The sequence below is a fragment of the Thalassophryne amazonica genome, chromosome 12 (assembly GCF_902500255.1).
Source record: "Thalassophryne amazonica chromosome 12, fThaAma1.1, whole genome shotgun sequence".
Lineage (NCBI taxonomy): Eukaryota > Metazoa > Chordata > Actinopteri > Batrachoidiformes > Batrachoididae > Thalassophryne > Thalassophryne amazonica.
The window spans coordinates 73,448,997-73,467,927 of record NC_047114.1 but is presented as its reverse complement, the minus strand read 5'-3'; the positions used below and the strand labels follow the sequence as shown (position 1 = coordinate 73,467,927).

General features: G+C 39.4%; 1 protein-coding gene across 1 annotated transcript in view; it reads left to right on the top strand.

Annotated features, from left to right (window-relative positions):
- The window catches only part of LOC117522427 (coiled-coil domain-containing protein 178), a 49,087-nt gene extending 31,016 nt beyond the window's left edge, over positions 1-18,071 (top strand). The window contains exons 17-20 of the mRNA XM_034183831.1: positions 1,912-2,071; positions 5,783-5,932; positions 13,716-13,850; positions 17,195-18,071. Coding sequence (XP_034039722.1) covers positions 1,912-2,071; positions 5,783-5,932; positions 13,716-13,850; positions 17,195-17,323 — 574 coding nt within the window. The 3' untranslated portion in view covers positions 17,324-18,071. The remainder of the gene's footprint in view (positions 1-1,911; positions 2,072-5,782; positions 5,933-13,715; positions 13,851-17,194) is intronic.
- Positions 18,072-18,931: the final 860 nt, after the last annotated feature.

Below are 18,931 nucleotides of genomic sequence, written 5' to 3'. Positions count from 1 at the left end.
ATTACTTTGCATGAACTTTGATACATTGTAACATCTTGCCAAAGGTGGTGCAAGAATGTCATTATATATATATATATTTGCATACTATGGCATAGATCTATACAATTTAGCTCCACACGGTTCAGCAGCAGCACGTGCCACACCTTTTGAGTGCTTGACCAGAACCAAAGTTTGACCGATTTGTTTTAGTAAAATGTACCATGGTGACTCTGCTGCATAGCTAGTTAGCTTGCCGATGTCTCAGTAAGACAGTTAAATCAATTCTGAGGGGATTTTACTGTCTTGCATTATTTTTTTGAGCAGCTGACCAACACACATAATGCTGCCTTCACACAGTCGCATTGCTGGATATTCTTTGTTTGATGATTCATAGTGGATATAATTTGCATGTGCTTATGTGGTGTCAGTGATGATAAGAATAATAATATATCTAGCCGAATAATATAACAGGTCCAATTTAAAGCCTGTGGATCCATATTATTATTATTAACAGTATTATTATTTTTTTTTTTATCTTATTATTACTTCTATTTTGTGATTTGATTTTTAAATGGACCACAATGGAAATAAGTGTTTTCACTTTCTTGTGACATCCATGTATCTTTAACATATTTACAATTATATTATGTACTTACATTGAACTCACTAAATAAAATCACGTTCGCACGCATACACACACACACACACACACACATACATGTACACAGATGCCACTTGGCTTTTAATATATAGATGATTTACCGCCCCCCTGCTGGAATGGTGTGTGAGTCCAAAATGTAATTATAAATGTCCATTGTTCAGTGCTGTTAGCTGTTATCTGTAGTTTCTCCAAAAATATTAGTCCTATCAATCAATCAATCAATTAGTTAGCAATTAATTAATTATAATTAATTATCAATTAGTCCTATCAGTTCCATTTTGGCAGCGTTAAAAATACATAAGCATAACAAATGGGAAATGTCAGCTCTCCACAGTTTGTCTGTGATCGACGTTATACGCATGCATACATGTACACAGATGCCACTTCTCTTTTATTATATTGTGTGGAGCTGTGCGGAAGAACGAAAACCAAGCCAGAGCTTTTTGTCTTTTCTGAATTCTGCCCAAAGCAGATGCTTATATTTTTACATACCCACAAACAGAGACAGTGGCAGAAGACATCAAAGGCACTACACTCCTCATCTCATTGGTAACAGCAACATGACCTTTAACTAAACTGACTAAACCAGTTGAGCTATAAAAACACAACAAAACATTAACACTAACAACACTGTTAAACTATCATGAATCACAATAACATTTGAAATCCCAAACTGCCATGGTGCATTGCAGCACAACTTCCATTCTTCACTGTTGTTAGCTATTATCCCTAATTTATCCACAGATATTAGTCCTATCAATGTTCCTTTTTCTCAGCGTTCATCCTTGACCCAAAATACGTAAGCATACCAAATGGCAAATGTCAGCTGTCCCCAGTTTCTACATGATCAAAACCACACACACACACACACATATGCAATCACGCACGTACACAGAGGCAACACGGCTATTAAAACATAAATTCCAGGCCCTATAATTGATTCTAACCTATGTTTAGCAGCCCTCCATTTCATTTGCAGCCCTCAGCATAGATGGAGGGGCCATTAACCAACCATAGGGCTCTCCGAAATATTATTATTATTATTTGTGAACTACAAAGTCAACCTTAAATATCCCCCCCACACACACACACCAGAAAAATTCAAAAATGTATTATAAATAACAGTAGATTGTAAAAGGTTGTGCATTTCATTATTGCACTTTTCACTTTAGAAAAAAAATGCTGCCAGTTACACTAACATTGCTATAATCAGAAATGAATGATACTTAAAATTCACAATCATATTTTCTGTGTTTGATTTCTCTTTTTAGAAGCCTTTTTGATGTGGTGGATTTGAGACACCAGTCAGCTGCTCTCATAATGAGTACCTTGCAATCTAATATTAATAACTGCCTGCAACGAACACAGCGATCCATGCAGTCACACACGGCTCATGTTAGAGCAAGGAAAAAGAAAATGGAAGGCACCCAGGTAAAATCTTATTCTGACTTGAGTGCTGTTCAGTGTGACTCTCTTTAAATGCACAAGTTTTTGTCTCATATACTGTGAAATCAGGAACAAGCTGGAAGAACATCTTATTGTTTATTTGTTTGTGGATTAGTGTCAGCACATTGCTTGTCACAATACTTCCCTTAAGATGCACAGAAAAGAGTCATGTGCAATTAAAATTACAAGCCATGGTCAATCTTGTATAAGTGCTTTCCTGCAAATGACAACTCACTGTTATAGTCTTTTGTCTGGACAAATTTAATGATGCGTAACCTGGTGAGATGTTGTGCCCATGTTTTTACCTGTAGGCCAGCATTTTCTATAGCAATCTGAATGTAAGCGTATAGTTTATATTATCAAAAAGGATATAATGTGGATTTTTTTATGGTCATGCCAAAAATATGCTCCAGTAAAACCACATATATACTTGGCACAAAATGACATATGTTTGAGTACTTCTTTGTAAGAGAAACCCCTATTTATTGTAGGGTTTTTCATCTGCAGGATTATCAGCCCCAGCCAGAGCCTCTTTGCTGATGGGGGTTTCACATGGCTTATCTAATGTGAAATCGCCATGTGGTATATAGTTTCATTAAACGGTGATCAAGAATGCATTAGTTCAAAACAAGAAAAGGCAATGGAGCTTAAGCCGCCATGCATCCAAGTGCAGCAACTTTAAAGAAGTTGTTCGCGTGAGACAATTTGAGAATTAGAAGTCTTCCTCATAGACACAACTCCCATTAGCCAGATAAAAGTTAGCCATGCAAAAAGGGTTTAGTCTTTTCACTTGACAAAATACGACAATGTAACAATACTCCTTACCAAATAAAAAGATCAGAGAGAGTCTGAAGTTCTAAGGAAATTGGTTACTTTAATCACTGAGACCAATATAAAGCACACATAATGTCTAAATTAGCATAACATAATAAGGAGAGTGTGCATTCAGGAATCACAGTGCATGAAGTAGAATAGCTAGACACTTTCAATATGAGGTTTCATATTAAGGTGCTGACCCCATTCTTCACTCCCATAAGCTCCTGTAGGTCAGAGCTCCTCTTTTACATGGAGACTGATTGAAATTATGAATATAGATGTCAGTAGTACCCTCATGTACAGTGTGTGGATGTTGTCATGTTTGAATATACAAATTTAGGGAACAGCAATATGAAATCAGTTGAATTTGTGCTTATTAGTATTATAAGCCATTCATCTCACACCACAGCTTCCAAACATGTACCTATGGGTTTTTTTTTTAAATTTGATTGAGGCTTGTCGTTCAGTGAGGACAAAGTAAACAATGCAAACTGCCGACGCTATCAGTTTCTTATGGGCAATGAAGTGTAATTTGTTCCATTTACACTTCACAACAGCATCAGATGGGCTTTGTCAGTGCTGCATGGAGTAATTAAACCTGAAATCAATAGCAGGCATTTGTCATGTTTACAGCCCCTCTTTCTGCTGGGTTAAACTCATCACTTTAGTGCTGTTCTGTTTTACTGCAGAGACACACTTCATTATGTCTGCAGGTAGAGTTGAGATATTCAACAACCACATATGCAGTACTTGAGAAGTAATGTTCACATGAAAGGAGAACATGCAATGACATGACTGTGATTTTCATTTATTTATTTTTGCTTCACATATTCTTTCAGTGAGTTTGTACTGTAAGGGGTCTTATCTTCCACCCAGCACAAGTCGTCCCACGGCGCAGTGCAAGTGTCATTGCAAGTTTACACCACACACAATCATCAGTTTTACACCCGTGCGCCTGCCCTCTAAATGTGTGGTCAGGTGCAGCACTGGCAAGTTGCACATTAGACCGCCAAAACCAGGTCTAAACTCCAGCGCTCTTTAGTGCTGTATTTAAAGAGTGCAACAATGAGACAGGCTTTACATAAGCAGGTTCATGACATGTATACTGTGCACTTTGACTTTTCAAAGTCAAAGTCCTGTCATAAGCTAATATAAAATGCAAAATTTAGATCAAAAGGGCTTTTCAATGTTTAAAAGAATCAAATATTTACTAAATCCACAACACAGATCAGATGTGGCTCAAACTTACTCAATTCATTGAGAGTGCCAGTTTGCACCTCATTGTCACAAATGAGAGTGATTAAGGCATGTTTGATTAAGGATATAATGTAAACTAACATTTAATGCGGTTTTCAGTGTTAAATTTAAATGGCCACAAACTATGTAATCTGGATCAGATCAGGATCAGACTTTGTCAGTCGATAAAGAATACCATCCTACGTAACACTCTTAAATATGAAAAAAAAAGTTTTTTTGTTGACAGTTATAAATTTTTGAAAATTCGCTCAACATTAAAGCTAGGAATTTTTCCAATTTTCAAGATTTTTTTCCTGACTTTACCCTTTGACCTATGACCTTGAAAATTTAATCAGTTCTTGCCTATCAGGATATGAAACAGACAAACAAACAAAAAACATAACATCCTCCAACTTCGTTGGCAGGGGTAAAAATGAGAGTGTCTGTGGAACTTTTGATTGAGATATAATGCAAAATGTACACCAAATGGGCTTTTAAATATTAAATTCAAATGTCCACAAAATCCACAATCCGGATCAGATTCAGATCAAATTTTGTCAGGCAATAGTGAGTGCCAGTCTGTACGGAAGTGTATTGCATTCACTGGATAAAAAAAATTGACCGCTGATCTCGTAATTACGAGAAAAGATCTCGTAATTACGAGGAAAAAAATCTCATGATTCCGACATCAGGATCTCATAATTACGAGAAAAGATCTCATAATTACGATATCAAAATCTTGTAATTACGAGACCAGGCTATTTTTATTTTTATTTATTGATTTTGTGTGTGTGTGTGTGTGTGTGTGTGTGTCTCAGTCTCACCAAATCCTCCCACCTGAGCTGTCCCTCTGATATGTTCGTTGCTAATCCTGTCCATTCTTGTCACTCTCAAAGAGAATTGCAACATCTTCAGCTGTGCCTCCTCCAGCTCTGCCTCCTGTCTTTTTGTTATTGCCACGGTTTCTAAGCCGTACTACATAGATGGTCTCACTACTGTCTTCTAAACATCTGTGTTCGCAGATATTATTTAGTCACAAATCACTCCTGCCACCTTTTTCCAGCAACTCCACCCTGCCTGCACTCTCTTCTTCACCTCTTTACCACACTCTCCATTACTTTGAACAGTTGACCCCAAGTATTTAAACTCATCTACTTTCACCACTTTTACTCCTTGTAATTGCACAGTTCCACTGGGCTCACTCACATTCATACACATGTACTCATTCTTGCTCCTACTGACTTTCATTCCCCTGCTCTCCAGATCAGGACTCCATCTTTCCAGGCTAGACTCAACCTGCTCTCTACTCTCACTACAGATCACAGTGTAATCTGCAAACACCATAGTCCATGGTTACTCCTGTCTGATCTCATCAGTCAACCTGTCCATCACCATTGGAAACAAGAAAGGTGTCAGAGCCGATCCTTGTTATAATCCCACCTCCACCTTGAATGAGTCTGTCGTTCCTACTGCGCATTTCACTGCTGTCACACAATCATTGTACATGTTCTACCCTGCACAAATTGATTGATTGATTGATTGATCAGCTCTTCAAAATATTCCCTCCACCTTCCCAACACACTCTCCCCGCTTGTCAGCACATTACCATCTGCATTTTTGGTCAATGTTTCTCTGTCTTTGCAGTTAGCACTAGAAATTTCACTGAAGAAGAACACACAGTTGGCCAGTGAATACGAAGGTCTTCAGATGATCCACATGAAGGCTAAAAGAGAGGCTGTATCTGTGTTGAATGAAAAAAACCATGCACAAAAATCTTCTCACTACTATACTCAGGTAGGATTTACTTCTTCTATGCTCTCCTAGATTAATTGTTTCCATCCTACTTATCCATTAACAAGGTGGTGTTGTAGCTGAAATCCACCACCAGATTGTGTTCTTAAAAATTATGAACCACTGAAAGTAATGAATTTTGTGTGTACCATATTAGATGCAGATGTGATCACATTTTAATGCACATTTGTACTCCCTCAAAACAAAGATTTAGAGGGTAAATAGGAATCCAACTGTCCCTCTATTTCATCTATCTTGGAGATTAATCTAGGCCGTTGCAAGTCAGTTGCCATGGGTATTATATGTTATGATGCTGTTTAGACCAAGGCAAGACGTAAGTGCAGCGCTTGAAGAAATGTATTTCCAAGATGTCAGTGAAACTTCAATGGTAGCACTTCATATGAAGATATGCGTGAAGGAAAAATATTCCTGTACAACCTTTTTAATGAGAGATAATTGGACTTTTGTGTTTGATACATCATTTGATATTGATTTGTGATATTTGATATTTCATTTGAAGCTGGTTTATTAATTTCAGTGACAATGGTACACAATGGTAGCACGCTTTGCGAAGATGTGCAGGAAGGAAAATAGTTTCAGTCTGACATGTTTAAGAGGAGATAATTGGAGTTTTTAATACATCATATTTGTTAAAAACATATCCACAGTTTGACCAGTTTGTCAGGTATTTCATAAAAAAAAAAAAAAAAAAAAAAGATTTACTACCACTTACATACAGTATATAAGGGCCCCTTCATACATAGCACGCAGGGCCGGCCCAAGCCTTTATGGGGCCTTAAGCAGAATTTCATTTGGGGCCCCCCCTACCATCACCTCAGCACCAGATTCCTCATTATTCCATAGGCTACACTGTTATGTGTGTAACGTACCCACAATCATTAGCATTATTTGTAATTATCTTACATCATACAGGTGTCATTCTTGTTTTTAACCTTAAAGGGGTAGCAAACTCATAAATATGTTTTAATTAACTTCTACATAGAGTGATGTATAAGTATGGCTCATTAATTTAACTATTTGAAAGTAACATCAGCAGGCAGGAGACTGCATTTATAGTAAACACGTTAAATAGTTTAATTTCTTTCAGATGTGCAATGGTATGCAAAATGTTCAATATCCAAATACAAAATAGAATCAAATGAAATTCACATTATCTTACAGAAAAATAAAGTTGTAATCAAAATTAAATACTTAAATAATAAATACAATACTTAAATAATCTCCAAAATTAACATAGAAATCCACAACATAACAGCAATGTTTGTGCATAGCAATGCACAAACATTGCACTGGGGGCTATTGCTTTAACTTTGGCCTGCAAACCATTGAGAGCTGAGCTACTTTTCCCCACCTTTTGCACCAAATTAATCTGAGGAGTTGATCTGCCCTGCTGTTTAACTCTAAGTTTTTCTTCATAAGGAAGACTATCAAATGGCTTCGCCAAAATCCGGTCCACAACATTCAAATTGTCTGCCATTATGTGCAGCTTGCTACCTAGCTAGCTCGCTAGCTGGGACTGGCGCGAGGCTAGTGTGGAGTGTGTGCGCCTGTGAGTGCTTTGTGACGGTGGAGGAGCTCAGGAGCACCCGCAGCTACAAAAAAAACCCACCAGAAATAGAAGCTCGATTTGTCGCTAGTCGTTTTTAACAAAGAAAACGCCGCTAAGAGGATTAGGAAAGTCTCCGGTCCAACTCAGAACAGAATGAAAATGCTCCCACGGCTATTTACACCAAAAGATCGCTGATTCGCTCATTTCGCTGTCAATCAAAAAGGGATTCAGCCTCAGTCAGATCATCCAATCATCATGCAGAAGCTGAGCGTCCGGGCCAGCCGAGGTCAGCCCACTGCCCCATAGACCCCCAGACATGCGTCCGATGGGTGGGACAAAGCCCAGCATTTATCCAATGGCTCGTCTCATTGCGCTGCATGCTTTGTGTCGCTATTGAAGTCTGTGATCAGCGTCCACACTGTTTAAAGCACTGTGAAGCTGCTGGTTTGAGTGAGAGGAAAGCCGCGTCGTTACCAGTGATAATCGGATTCTGAACAAAAGTTGAGCGCGTTGTAGCGCATATTTAGTCAGTGACATGTACACACAACAGTATATATTTGATCACTTATTTTTTGACATTTTAGGGGAAGCTGAGCTTCCCTTGCAGTCTTAGAGCAATCGCCTCTGACTTTAAGACACCTAAAGCACTTTACACTAAACGAACGGAGCATTTCGCAAATAATGACAACAAAAATTGTAATATTGGACATGCAAACCTACCTTTGTCTTGTTGTTTTTTTCTCGTTTTCCAACTTCTTTTTTCTTTTCTCCGCTCCAGAGGGATAATTTCTTTTCTGAGACATGACTTGCACTCACTTTATTCCTCACGATTAGTCATCGACCACCTGACCCAAGCGGTGCATCTAAATTTGCGCAACAGTGGCAGCAGCCAACAGGAGGCATCAATTAACCTAGTATTATTCTGAACACAGGGGTGGTGGCCAAGTGGATAATGCGCTTGGTTTCAGTTTGGAAGGTTCTGGGTTCAAATCCCGCCCCTGCCACATTTCTCCATGTAATGTGGAGTTGCGTCAGGAAGGGTATCCGGTGTAAAACCTGTGCCAAATCAACATGCAGATCCACCTTGGATTTGCTGTGGCAACCCCGAGTGCAAACAAGGGAGCAGCCGAAGGGACTTACTTTTACTGTAAGTACTATCGACGAGTGCTGGACATCATGTGTATTGTTAGCAGCATGCTCACAAATCTCTAGTTAGTGCTGCAGGTTGTCTTATGTAGTAATAATATATGAATGAAATTAACAGCCATAACTCTGTCAAATATCTGAGTGGAAAATTCATTTAAAGTTGGTCAAGACTAGTACATGTACACAATTGAGAAATCTGTGAAATATTCTCTCTCTCTTCAGTTGCATATGCTGTTGCTCGTACTATACAGCTGGGACGGACTCCATTCCAATATCCTCCTAAGTGGTGGCAGGGGATAACAAACAGTTATAATACACTAATGCAAAATGTATTTCATTATTGTTGATTTTGTTCTATCCTGTAGGTTTTAGTCCCTGATAACTCTGCCTTGCATCGGCAGTCGCTTCATGGTTTTAGCGCAGCAACCAGTAAGGAGGTTACTGCGGCAATCTAATAGTGATGAGATAACCTAAGCGGAGGAGGATGATGGATGTGACAAAATGTAATGATCGCTATGCATTTTTGCCACTAAGGGGAGTTAACAGAGCAGCATTGGTACATGAACTATAAATACTACAATTTTTACTTTTTCTTAATTCTACTTTTTTAATTATTCAAAGGTGAAATTTACAATTTGTACAAATTTGTCTGTTCACCACATATAGAGATCACTGACAAGCAGACATTCAGATCAAATAATGTGTGTTTTAAATACTAACGTAGCACTTGACATCTGAGGGAGAAAACTGAGTGGCTCTTTACACTTTAATCTTTATAGTTTTTGATACTATTTAACTGGAATAGAATTACACATGACTTCCATAACAGAAGGAGGAAACCACGCTGCTTCTGCCACGAAAAATACATATTATTTGTTCCAAAAATGACTAATACCTTTACTTGAGCAATTCCTCATCTAACTGCATGAATGTTATCAAGTGAAAAATGCATGCAAAAATAAAATCCTGTGGACAGGATTTTCCACGCTCATGATCAAAGCCTGATTTTCTTTTACTCTGGATTCAGCCTTCACCATATTTTGTTTGTTTCAACTCTCCACATCTACAACAGCAGCCTTTCAGCTTCTGTTCTATGCCTAATTTTAGTTTTTATGACAACCTTATAATCAGTATGTCTGAAATGTGGATGCAGACCGATCATGTTTCAGTCTGATTTATGTATACAGTGCCATTCAAGTGCCTTACTGATTCAGATTTCCAATTATTGTCCTTGTAATATTTATACTTTATGCTCTCATCCATATTTATATTGTAGGCTGAGATTATCTTCAGTGTAACTGCATTTAATGCTGTCAGAATTCTTTGAACAGGATATATTAATATTCTGATGTTATATAATGTAACATCAGAATATTAATATGTATTGGTCAGACATGCCTCACACGTGATTGTCTTTTTGTCACGCTTGATTAAAAAAAACAGGATGAAAACCATATTCAGTGGCAATATTTGAAGTGACAATTTTAAAACGACCTCTGCTATAAATATATATAAATATATATACTGGCAACAAGTGGAAAGATGCAAAAATCATCTGGATGACAAAAACAGATGACTGCATTCACTGGCACATTTCTGTTTGCCCACAGCCATATGGAGATCATCTAAAACCTGGAAAGCTCTATAATCCACTATAATGAATGCTTGGAAATGGTTTCCAAATTATGATTTGAAATGTTCCAAGCTTTTACAGCACAACTAATCATAGATATTCATGTGCAGGTTAAAAACTGCACATTTTAAAGTTGAGATTTTAACTGAGTAAGTAGGTGGCCTCGAAATACGGTGAAACTGATAAAGCTTCTGGGGTCACTCTGCTACACAGTTTGTATTGTTTAGTAGACAGAATTGTCATTATTACCCCAGGTACCTCAGTCACAATTATTGTTTGTCTTATCCATCACATGCGAATTACTGTCTCTTACCAGTATTTCTTGATAGCTGTGCCGAAAGAGCATCTTCAAAGTATGTTGATGTCCCAGTTTAATGTTTAATATACATATTGAATATGATGGCTGTGTCCCAATTCAGGGCGTCTACACTACTAAGGGCTGTATCCCACAAAACTCTTCAGGCTTTAGGACTCAGAGACAGCGGCGGCCAGAGCAAACCTATCTGAACTGGGACTGTCTACCCACGGAGCATTTTGCTTTAATGTCATTAGATTATCCCGCTCTTGACCGCTGTCACCTGGCAACTTTGACAGTTGCAAGTGAGAAGCTAGCATAATGTGTGTAACCTGAATTTTAATAATCATCTTATAAACATTACTTGTTTATAATTGTACATATGGAGCCACAAAGTGTTTTTGTCTTTTTTTTTTTTTCTTTTTTCTTTTTTGTATTTATTTACCAACTGCTGACGAATGCAGCCGCTGAACTGGGACACAACTACAGATGAATTCTAACAGCATAGTAACTAAAGCCTATTGCAAACTTAAGCTGTGTTTTACATTAAAGCAATTTTGGATTCATATTGGTTAATTGTTACACTCCGAGTATTTATGCAGTATTTATGTTATAAAATGGCTTGATATTTTTGTAAACCAATAGTCACAGAGAGTTCAAATGAAATAATGAGTTAGTAATTATTTGAATAGTGTATGAAGTACATAAAACATATTCAGTAATCTTGGTAGTCCGTCGTATCAAATCCAGCTTCTCTGTAGCACAGTTTCATAGGTTACATACAGTTCATCCAAAAAGTATTCACAGCACTTCACTTTTTCCACATTTTATTATGTTACAGCCTTATTCCAAAATGGATGAAATTCTTTTTTTCCTCAAAATTCTACACACAATACCCCATAATGACAATATGGAAAAGTTCTTAAGAGATTTTTGCAAATTTTTAAAAATAAAAAAAACTAAGAAATCACATGTACATAAGCATTCACAGCCTTTGAAGCTCAGAATTGAGCTCAGCTATTCCTGTTTCTACTGAACATCTTTGAGATGTTTCTACACCTTAATTGGAGTCCACCTGGGATAAAGTTGATTGGACATGATTTGGAAAGACACACACCTGGCTACATATAAGGTCCCACAGTTAACAGTGCATGTCAGAGCACAAACTATGCATGAAGACAAAGGAATTGTCTGTAGGCCTCAGAGACAGGATTGCCTCGAGGCACAAATCTGGTGAAGGGTGCAGAAACATTTCTGCTGCTTTGAAGGTCCCAGTGAGCACAGTGTCCTCCATCATCTGTAAATGGAAGAAGTTTGGATCCACCAGGACTCTTCGTAGAGCTGGCCACCTGTCTAAACTGAACGATCGGGGGAGAAGGGCCTTAATCAGAGAGGTGACCAAGAACACGACAGTCACTCTGTCAGAGCTATAACATTCCTTTGTGGAAAGTGAAGAAGCTTCTAGATGGACAACCATTTCTCCAGCAGTCCACCAATCAGGCCTGTATGGTAGAGTGGCCAGACAGAAACCACTCCTTGCCACATGGCAGCCCGCCTGGAGTTTCCCAAAAGGTAACTGAAGGACTCTCAGACCATGAGAAACAAAATTCTCTGGTCTAATGAGACAAAGATTGAACTCTGGCATGAATGCCAGATGTCATGTTTGGCGGAAACCAGGCACCATCCCGACAGTGAAGCCTGGTGGTGGCAGCATCATGCTGTGGGGATGTTTTTCAGAGGCAGGAACTGGGAGAGTAGTCAGGATTGAGGGAAAGATGAATGCAGCAATGTACAGAGACATCCAGAATGAAATCCTGCTCCAGAGCGCTCTTGACCTCAGACTGGGCCGACGGTTCATCTTTCAGCAGGACAGTGACACAGAGCACACAGCCAAAATATCAAAGGAGTGGCTTCAGGGCAACTCTGTGAATGTCCTTGAGTGGCCCCCAGAGCCCAGACCTGAATCCAGTTGAACATCTGTGGAGAGATCTGAAAATGGTTGTGAACCAACACTCCCCATCCAGCCTGATGGAGCTTGAGAGGTGCTGCAAAGAGGAATGGACAAAACTTCCCAAAGATAGGTGCAACAAGCTTGTGGCATCATATTCAAGAAGACTTGAGACTGTTATTGCTGCCAAAGGTGCATCAACAAAGTACTAAGCAAAGCGTGTGAATACTTATGTACATGTGATTCCTTAGGTTTTTATTTTTAATATTTTTTTAATTTACTCCATTTTGAAATAAAGCTGTAACATAAAATGTGGGAAAAGTGACGCGCTATAAATACTTTATGGATTCACTGTAGATTATGGATCACTTCTCCAAAGTATGAATACATTTAAACATCCAAAATTTTATTTAGTAAACAAACAAAAAATAAATAAATAAAATACACGATTATTCAGCATCTGATAACAGTTGCCAATATGTGCGTCTTGTAAAGGTCCTTGGTTCTATTGTAATGTAAGCATAGCTTTGTTTGTGTGTATGCTTTCAGCTCTTGGGTTTTAACATGGTACACCATAAAGAGCATTCTTGTTATTGTCTTTCCTTCAGGAGCTGATGACTGAGCTAATTCGCTTTAGTTTTCAATGCACTGGGGAACACATTGCCAAGCAATGATAAGCTTTGTAGGAAGAGTAGAGAGATGGAGGGGGAAGAAAAGCAATGGCATCTATCAGAATTTAAACCTCTTTGCTCGTAACTGTGTTCAAATAATAAAGCAAGCAGCATGTCTTTCTGAGAGTCTAGGAATAATTTCTGGTTTCAGTGGGGGGTTCATGACTCTGTGTATGTGTAAAATATGTCTTGAGGGGATTGGTATAAAGTTAAACTGGGTGAAGTAGAAATATTTTACTCATCAGCTTTGCAGTCACAGAGTTTGCCTCGGCTAGAACAAAACTGCTGAAGCATTTAGAGAAAATTAACCCCCCATCCTGGCAGCCAGATGTGACTGGATTCTGATGAGTGCACACGAGTGGGCAGAGAAACCAAGAGACTGTGAAATTCCTGTCAGGCCCGTGTACTGCAGAATGGGCTATTGACTGCTTTCTCTATTCCCTTCCATCATTCTTCTTGAACACTGCCATTAATTTCCTCTCCTGCCTTACCAATTCCTTTTCTCTGCCTTTTCTCCCCCTAGCTCTCTTTGTTGCAGAAGAGGATGCACAAAGGTTTGGTGAAATACTTCAAACAACGCAGGCTCTACAGCCAGGCTGAACTGGACCGATGCCAAGCTCTTTCTCAAGAGACCGACCAGAAAATAAAAACAGCCCAGGTATTTGTGCATATACATGTAAAGTAGGATGGAAAACTGCGCGAACCATCACTACTCTCTTTTAAATGTTAAATCCCTTCCATTCTACCAGATGGTAACATATTCTTCTGCATAGTACAGTAACTCCACGTTATGCTTGGCATTGTATGAGCCTCATCCGGCTAGTCAGTTGCCTTGTGTCTTCTTTGCCAAGCAAGGGCAGCCACGCAATTCCACAGTAAAACATCCACCAAATTACACTGCCTCACTGCCCTGGAGGAGTTAAAGACGCCCTTCTTACATTCAATCTATACGTCTTGTCCTCAGATCCAGACTGACGTGATGGATGATGTGTCTGCAAGAGTGGCTATGCAGTGACCCGGTGTCTGCGGCTAGCTCTGTCACTCTAGATAACTCTATATACAGAACACATTTTTTGAGGTGATGTTGCATTAACGTTTCGGGGTGTTTTCCTGTTTCTCAGTGGGTTATTGACATGTCTGTGCTACAGGATCATCTTTTATGAGTAGAACGACCTATCAGTCTTGCAGAAGACTAGAGGTATATTCTGCAAGGTTCGTGACTAAAGATGTGCAATTAGAGAATAATCAGTGCCTAATCTTCTGCTGTGACGTGAGATGAGGTCAAAGCGGACAGAGGGACAGTGATGAATCTTTGTGAAATATCCTGTCCAGCGTTACCCACAAAACCAGGTGGCCTGCAGGAATGCCATGTACCACCTCATTCTTTGTACAGCTTTAACAGTAGCAAGTCATCTCTGAAATGGACTATGCTTGTCTAATTTAGCTCACTGTATCAGCAACAATGGGACTATGGAGTCTGTATTTGAGTTCTAATGTATGTTGTAGAAAAGTTTATTTAATTACATTCAAAGAAAAAGCTATTGTGACTAATTTGTTAACATGCCTGTTTGCTGGATTTTCTATGTTATCATCACTTTGTGATGCTAATATGAAAAACTAATTTGTTAACATGCCTGTTTGCTGGATTTTCTATGTTATCATCACTTTGTGATGCTAATATGAAAAAAAGTATTCACACGCGAGTAGGACAGCATGCACACAAGCAGTCTGTAACACACCAGTTGTCACAATGGAAAGTCGCCATATTGGACACAGAGAAACCATGCAGACCTTAAACACTGGAACACAGCAATGATATTCACTAATTACATCTAAATGCCATGAATTTGTACTTTAAAGTTGTGATTCCTCCGTTGCAGAACATTAAAAGCAGATGGCAGCAAGGTTTTCCCCCTCATCTTCAGAAAAGAATGATGCTATCCCAAACAAGCTAACGGGCAAGAATCTTGCTCATTAGTTTGGAACCATTTAGGCTTGTTGCAGTGACCTTACAGTAAAAATGGCAATGGCTATATCCGAATACCCATACTAGCTTATTGCTAATAGGCAAAAAGTAGCACGTCACAATCTGTAGGGTATCTGAATACTCAGTAGGCATTTAGTAGCAGTCGAATGGTACCCAGATCATCAATGCCATCCATAGTATGAAAGCGGGCTATGCTACCCTATATCATGAGGCAGCTGGAGCCTGGTAACTGAAGAACTTCTCAGGAAAAATCAAAGGAGTTTGTAGACATACATGAAAACAGTAATGTCATCCAATGAGCCATGTTATTTTACAAATATGCATTTATTAAGTATCAGGAGCCATTTAAAAATAGTAATTTTCAGAGCATTTGAGGGAATGTGCATATGCATAATCTGTAAACATATGGGTCAAAAGACAGGTAAGATGGCGACGCTGTTGTACATTCAAACTGTGCCCATACTGCTCGCTCGATAGCTTTTAGTACCTACTGTAGTAGGTAGGATAATGTCGGACAGTAGTGGACAAATGTACCATTGGTCACCTGTAGAAGTGTGACCACTCAGTTCTTTAGGCTGTTATGCCACTGTCTGGTAGGCAGATGGAACAGCATGTGAATTAATGTATCACTAATATAGCTGGTTGATGCCTTAAGGAAAATGTAGTTATTTGAACATTTTAGGGTGCTATCTGTTAAAATCATTAAGAGGTTCCCTTATTTCCTTCTCACTTGACTGCTGACATGTTGGAGGATGGATCTTGTCCAGACATTGCAGGGAGCAGCCATGTCTCACCGGCCCAGCCTGAAAGGGCCCCAACAGATCACAGCTCAAGGCAGGGAGGAGTGGGGCACAGGGGGGAGGAGCTATCAGAGATCTGCAGAGTGTGAAGGACAAAAGAGCTGGTGTATTCAAGCGCACGGCACCGTCACCCGTCACAGCTCAGCACAGGGTTCATCAGAGCAGGCAGCACTCACTTTAAGCAGGCTTCTCCCCAGCAATCCAACTCAGGGTTTGTTCTTCCAAAAACACACGTGATGAAAAACCTTTTTGTGTAGAAACAAAGAAAGAAAGATAGGATTTGTCTGTGTGTTTGTTAGAGAGAATAAACACAAAATCTGCATAATTATGTAAAAGCAAGTAAAGAGATTCTTCTTCTATTAATTTACAATGCACTGTTAATCTCATATTTTTCAAATAATCTTTCAAAAAGAAAAGGAAAGAAAGGAAAGAAATCAATAGATCTGATACAGTTTGAACTGGAGTTAAACCAGGCTGAATCCTGATGAGGCCTATACTAATCCATCATGTCCACTTAACCCCACAAGTAGAACATAAGAGAGGTCAGGTTAGCACTTTCACGGCTAAGGCGTTGTCGAATCACAAGCCAAATGGTACTTTACTGAAAAGTAGCTTGAGGGGAAGAAGGCCGGGGAACCCTGGGGTGGGTGGGTGAGGGGGGGGGGGGTGCGGGGGGGGGGGGGGGGGGGGGGGGGTTGCAGGCTGTCATCCTGTTACACTCCTGCCAGAACTGGCAGTTCAGCTTTGTGTTCTGCGAGTTTACACCAGGGATGGCATAATTGACAATAGCTAACAGCGGAGAGCAGTGCAGAGCCTTGTTGAATGGCCAGTAATGATTGGAGCAGACGCCCACTGCCCCAGTCCCAGGGGACAGTAATCCAAGATCCTGTTTCTGATATAATTGTTAGTCAGAGAATTTCTGCTTGGCTAGGCTGGTTCAGATTCCCAAGCTGGCTGACAGTGCCAGGCAGTTTAATAGAAAAACTGGATGCTGAGGTTTTTAAAACAGAAGCGCACTGAACCTGGGCGTGGTTCACCAGGAGCTTCTCGTTCTGCTCTCCTACAAAAAGTAAGTTGGAGACAGTAGATTTGCTCTCACAATTTCAGAGCAGTATAAGTAACCATTCAGTTTAGATTGCATTTATTCCATAACTTGTCATTTTTTTCTTAATTGGCCAGGTTTTAATTGATTCTGTTTGTCCCTTCTTCAAACAGAATGGTATCGCAGATGAAATTCAGCGAATCTCTGGCTTCTTGGAGTCTTTGACAGATGACTCCACTACCACTGTTGATGCCAGTGTGAACAAACAAGCCGGTCCAGATGCTGCTGGATGGAATTACTAGATGCCTTCAGTTCAACGCAGTGTAATTGGACATTCACCTGTTCCAGACATCTTACTTACTTACCCTCACGCTTCACTATTCTCCCTCTTTACTTGCTGCAAATCCATAACAATGAAACAGGTGACTTTCATGCTGCTGTCAGGACTGATCTAATTTTAGCTGGGTGAATGATTGCAATTGGCTTTGCCTCATCAGATAATTAATCTATGTCACCATTAATTGGAAAAGAGAATAATTACAGGCAGTGTTGACAGAAATTCTACGCTTCTCAAGATTCCGAGATCTAATTACAACTAGTAAAACCCCTTGACCTTAACTAGCACTTAGTGCACTTTGGCCACCTTGACCATGCCGGTGTAAAGAGGCGATCTCTGGAAACATAGTTTTTTTTGTTATTGCGCCATCACTCCTTCCTCTCTTCACTCTCGGAAAGCTGTCTCACTCAATCACTTTTCAATATTCAATCTTAATTTTGTGGAAGTTTAGCATTTTCAATGAGCTGGAGATGAATGATTAATGAATAAATTTAAATGCTTCATTTTGTCCATGGATCATTAGTTAAGTCCTTTGTGGGAAGGACCTGAGAAAGGAGTGAAAATTATTGAGACATTAGCCTGAAGCAATCCAGGGGTAAATAGTGTGCACAAAAGGATGTTGTGTGCGCACTATCCACTGGCTTTCTGAAGAACCCTGGGGAAACACAGTTTTCAATTTGGATTCTTAACTGAATCACTTTCACTACTTGTAGAAAATTGATTTTTGTTTTATCATGTATCAACACTGTCATCCTAATGGTAGATAATAGTAATGTTAGTTCCATATAGCTTTCAAAAGACAGGTAAAGATGTTTCTGTCCAAATTATTTAAACTATATAAATATATATTAAACAGACTTAAGTCATAATTCTTGAGTGAGAGCGTTTGAATTGTGCAGTGTTATGGCTGGTTCTTTTACACCACCTTTTTTTTCTTTTTTGAAATGTGTAGTACTCTCTCCTGCTGTGTGTGTCTCCGGTTGATAGAGATGCTGCCGTTTTGTTGATGTTCCAGATGTCTGTCCTGCTTCTGAGGACAGAAGGGGGCAGTGTGGACACCACAACCTAGAAAGATAGCGCACGGCAAACATCGCCAAGGGACTGCATCACCAGTTCAAAGTGCTCAAACTTTTCCATTGACTCTTTAACCAGCACCAAAGTGTATTTTAGTGCAGTTTCTGTGCAAAGAGAAATATATAGAACATCCTGCATTGTGGTACTTACAGGGCACTGTGATGTCACTGGATGGCCAAAAGCCCTTTGATAAGAAAAATGTTCAGTCCATCTCACGTTCCTTTGTGACTATATGGCAATATCTCATATGAAGGCGCCTCCCCAACAGATTTGTCTGTTCTCCTTGCATCTAATCAATCCCCTAAATAAATGAAAGTGAGCCAGAACTCGATGCCATCACATTTATCTAATAGGCCTGTCTCAAAGTGCACGCACCTAAATGCTTCTGTTTTAAAAAGGCTGGACAGTGCAAATACTGATGTGGGGCAATTGACAGCTGAGATGTACTTTCTTCCACGTTAAATGCTTGTTTCAGTAGGATGAAGATGGAATATACAAC